Here is a 2,365-nt window from a genome sequence, read left to right as displayed (position 1 = left end):
CAATGGGAAATTGCTTACTACAAACAGCACCTGCAATTTCAAATAATTCATGTTTTTAAAATTTATGTCAACTCAAGTAATTCAAAGTGTTCTCATATAGGAACAGCATATATTATGTTCCAAAATAGTACCATACATCTTAAAATAATCATTTTTAAAACATAGAACACAAAGATTGTCACCATGATTTAGGCTTATTTGCACTAAAAATAAAAACAAGTAACTAGCATGTAGTCGTACACATTAAAATACAGTAAGAGAAGATGAGTGACACAAGCCATAACTTTCAGCAGTTATGTGATGTGCCCTATTGCTTAGAGGGAGCAGAATATGGCTCAAGTGAACAATTAAGGATGGAAGGACTCCTAGCTCTTTTTGCTGTTGATATCCCAGCATAGGATATTAACACATTGCTTAATTAAATAATAAAACAAAACACTGATTTTGTTACATAGGCTTCAGGGAAGATATCCCTTCCCATCAGTCACTGCTCCATGGCTTTTATCTTCTTAGCTGTGCATCCAATTATTATGCATTTTGCTTCATACGACTATATCAGCCGTGTGGTATCTTCCTTGTCAGTCTGTAAGGAATTCCAAGAAGTATTTGTGCATAAGAAACCCCCTAATTGTCTGACCCCCATACATTCATAAAATTGTTCTGGCTTGCACATAATGAAAAGGAGGTTACAGGAGTGTCCTGTAGTTAGAAAGCCTCAATTTTAGTCCATCATGGCCTCCAACATCTCCAGAAAAAGCTTGTGCATAGGAACAGTCCCCTCCTCCCGCAGGGCGTGGAAATGCTGTAGAACACGCCCTGCCGTCTGGCGCAGTAGGGGGAGTGTAAGAAGCAGTTTTCCATCCCGACAGGGTTCCTCGGGATGATGACTTGATTCGTATTCACTTAGTGCCTCCTGTAGGGCATCACGAAGACGCAGAACAGCTTCTGGATCTTCAATATGTACAGAGTCTATAGAGAAAAGAAGATGCATTAAATAATTGCTTTATTAATTTAAATAGGATTCCTTTTTTTAATTTTGTTATTATTGAAGCCAAATTGCTAACAGTATATATTCTAAATGTTATGTAAGCCAATAGGCCTGTGATTTGTGTTTTTTTCCTGTGCAGAAATATTCACAGCCCAACTAAACAGCAAAGATGGTGGTTTACCTTTCTTGATTGCAGTTAGGCTATACAATCAGGTCACCTTCCCGTGTCTAGCATGTGGCTGCAAATTGTAGTCACAGAACCAACAGTGTGCTTATTGTTTCTATCAAAATGTTCACTGTAAGCTCATATGCATGTCATGGCACTGGACTGGCCTCTTGTACCCAGTCTGTGTTCTACTGTACAGAGGATTTTAGAGTTTGTATAAATCTGTACAGAGGATTACAGAGTTTTTATAAATTTAAAACCAAGGTAAAATCCTGTACTTGTTTGTACTGGTTATTCTAATTAAAACATTTATTCATGTATGAACACATCATTGGACTATTTATTTACATCTGTTTAGACTTCAGCCTTATTAGTAACTATTTTTCCAAGGTGCATGTTATATGAAGTGATCCTAAACATGTATAGGCTGCACTGAATCAACATTCCTTTCACTTCTCCAAAGACCATGTTCAATTCTGGTCTTTTCCTAAATCCAGTCAGAAAAATGCTATCCATCTGTAATGACAGATATATGGGGTCTGCCACTGATGACCCCTTTCTGAAGTGTGAATTAGGGGCACAGAACATGAATGCAATCTAGAGATCCTGCAAAGTGACATTACAGACAATGCTAAACCTATGACCTTCAACTGTCAGCCCTATGTAAGAAGTGCTGTTATTGGCGGGTGAATCAACTAAGAAATCTTAGATGTTATTTGTGTAAGAAAACAATGAGCCATGGTCCCAAACCTACCTAAAAATACATTTTGTGCGAGCATAAACTTTAATGTATTGGGGCAAGTTGGCAGCATGACTGCCAAGCAAGAAGCTTTTTCACAACATATTCCAATTCAGATTAGATAAATTCCTAATTGAAAGTGCACATCAGCTTGATAGTGGACAACACTATCACAGAAAGCACCTAGTGGTATGCGTTGTGGGGCAAAGCAGAAGTGGGCATGCAAGTGGGCAGTATAAATTCTAAATAAAGGGGAATAAAGCCTAGTAACCAAAGGCAGCTATTAGGATAAAGCATAAAATACAAAAAGATATACAAGCTATGAATGCATCTTACCAGAGTTTGTTAGTGTAAGGGCCTTCAGCATGACATATTCCTCTCTTTCCACACGCAAGGCACGATATTTGCGCACCAAATGCAGAACACAGGAACAGAGGTCTGATAGACGGGCAGAGCGAGATGATTCCTCATC

The 2,365-nt window shown here is 38.3% G+C and overlaps 1 protein-coding gene across 1 annotated transcript in view; it reads right to left on the bottom strand.

Annotated features, from left to right (window-relative positions):
• Nucleotides 1-46: 46 nt before the first annotated feature.
• Nucleotides 47-2,365, bottom strand: part of ESRRA (estrogen related receptor alpha) — a gene marked incomplete in the record, with an annotated part of 12,196 nt that continues 9,877 nt past the window's right edge. Inside the window, 2 exon segments of the mRNA XM_072421500.1 lie at nt 47-969; nt 2,230-2,365. Coding sequence (XP_072277601.1) covers nt 722-969; nt 2,230-2,365 — 384 coding nt within the window.

This window comes from Pyxicephalus adspersus, chromosome 9 (genome assembly GCF_032062135.1).
Source record: "Pyxicephalus adspersus chromosome 9, UCB_Pads_2.0, whole genome shotgun sequence".
Classification (NCBI taxonomy): domain Eukaryota; kingdom Metazoa; phylum Chordata; class Amphibia; order Anura; family Pyxicephalidae; genus Pyxicephalus; species Pyxicephalus adspersus.
This window is presented reverse-complemented; position numbering and strand designations above follow the sequence as displayed.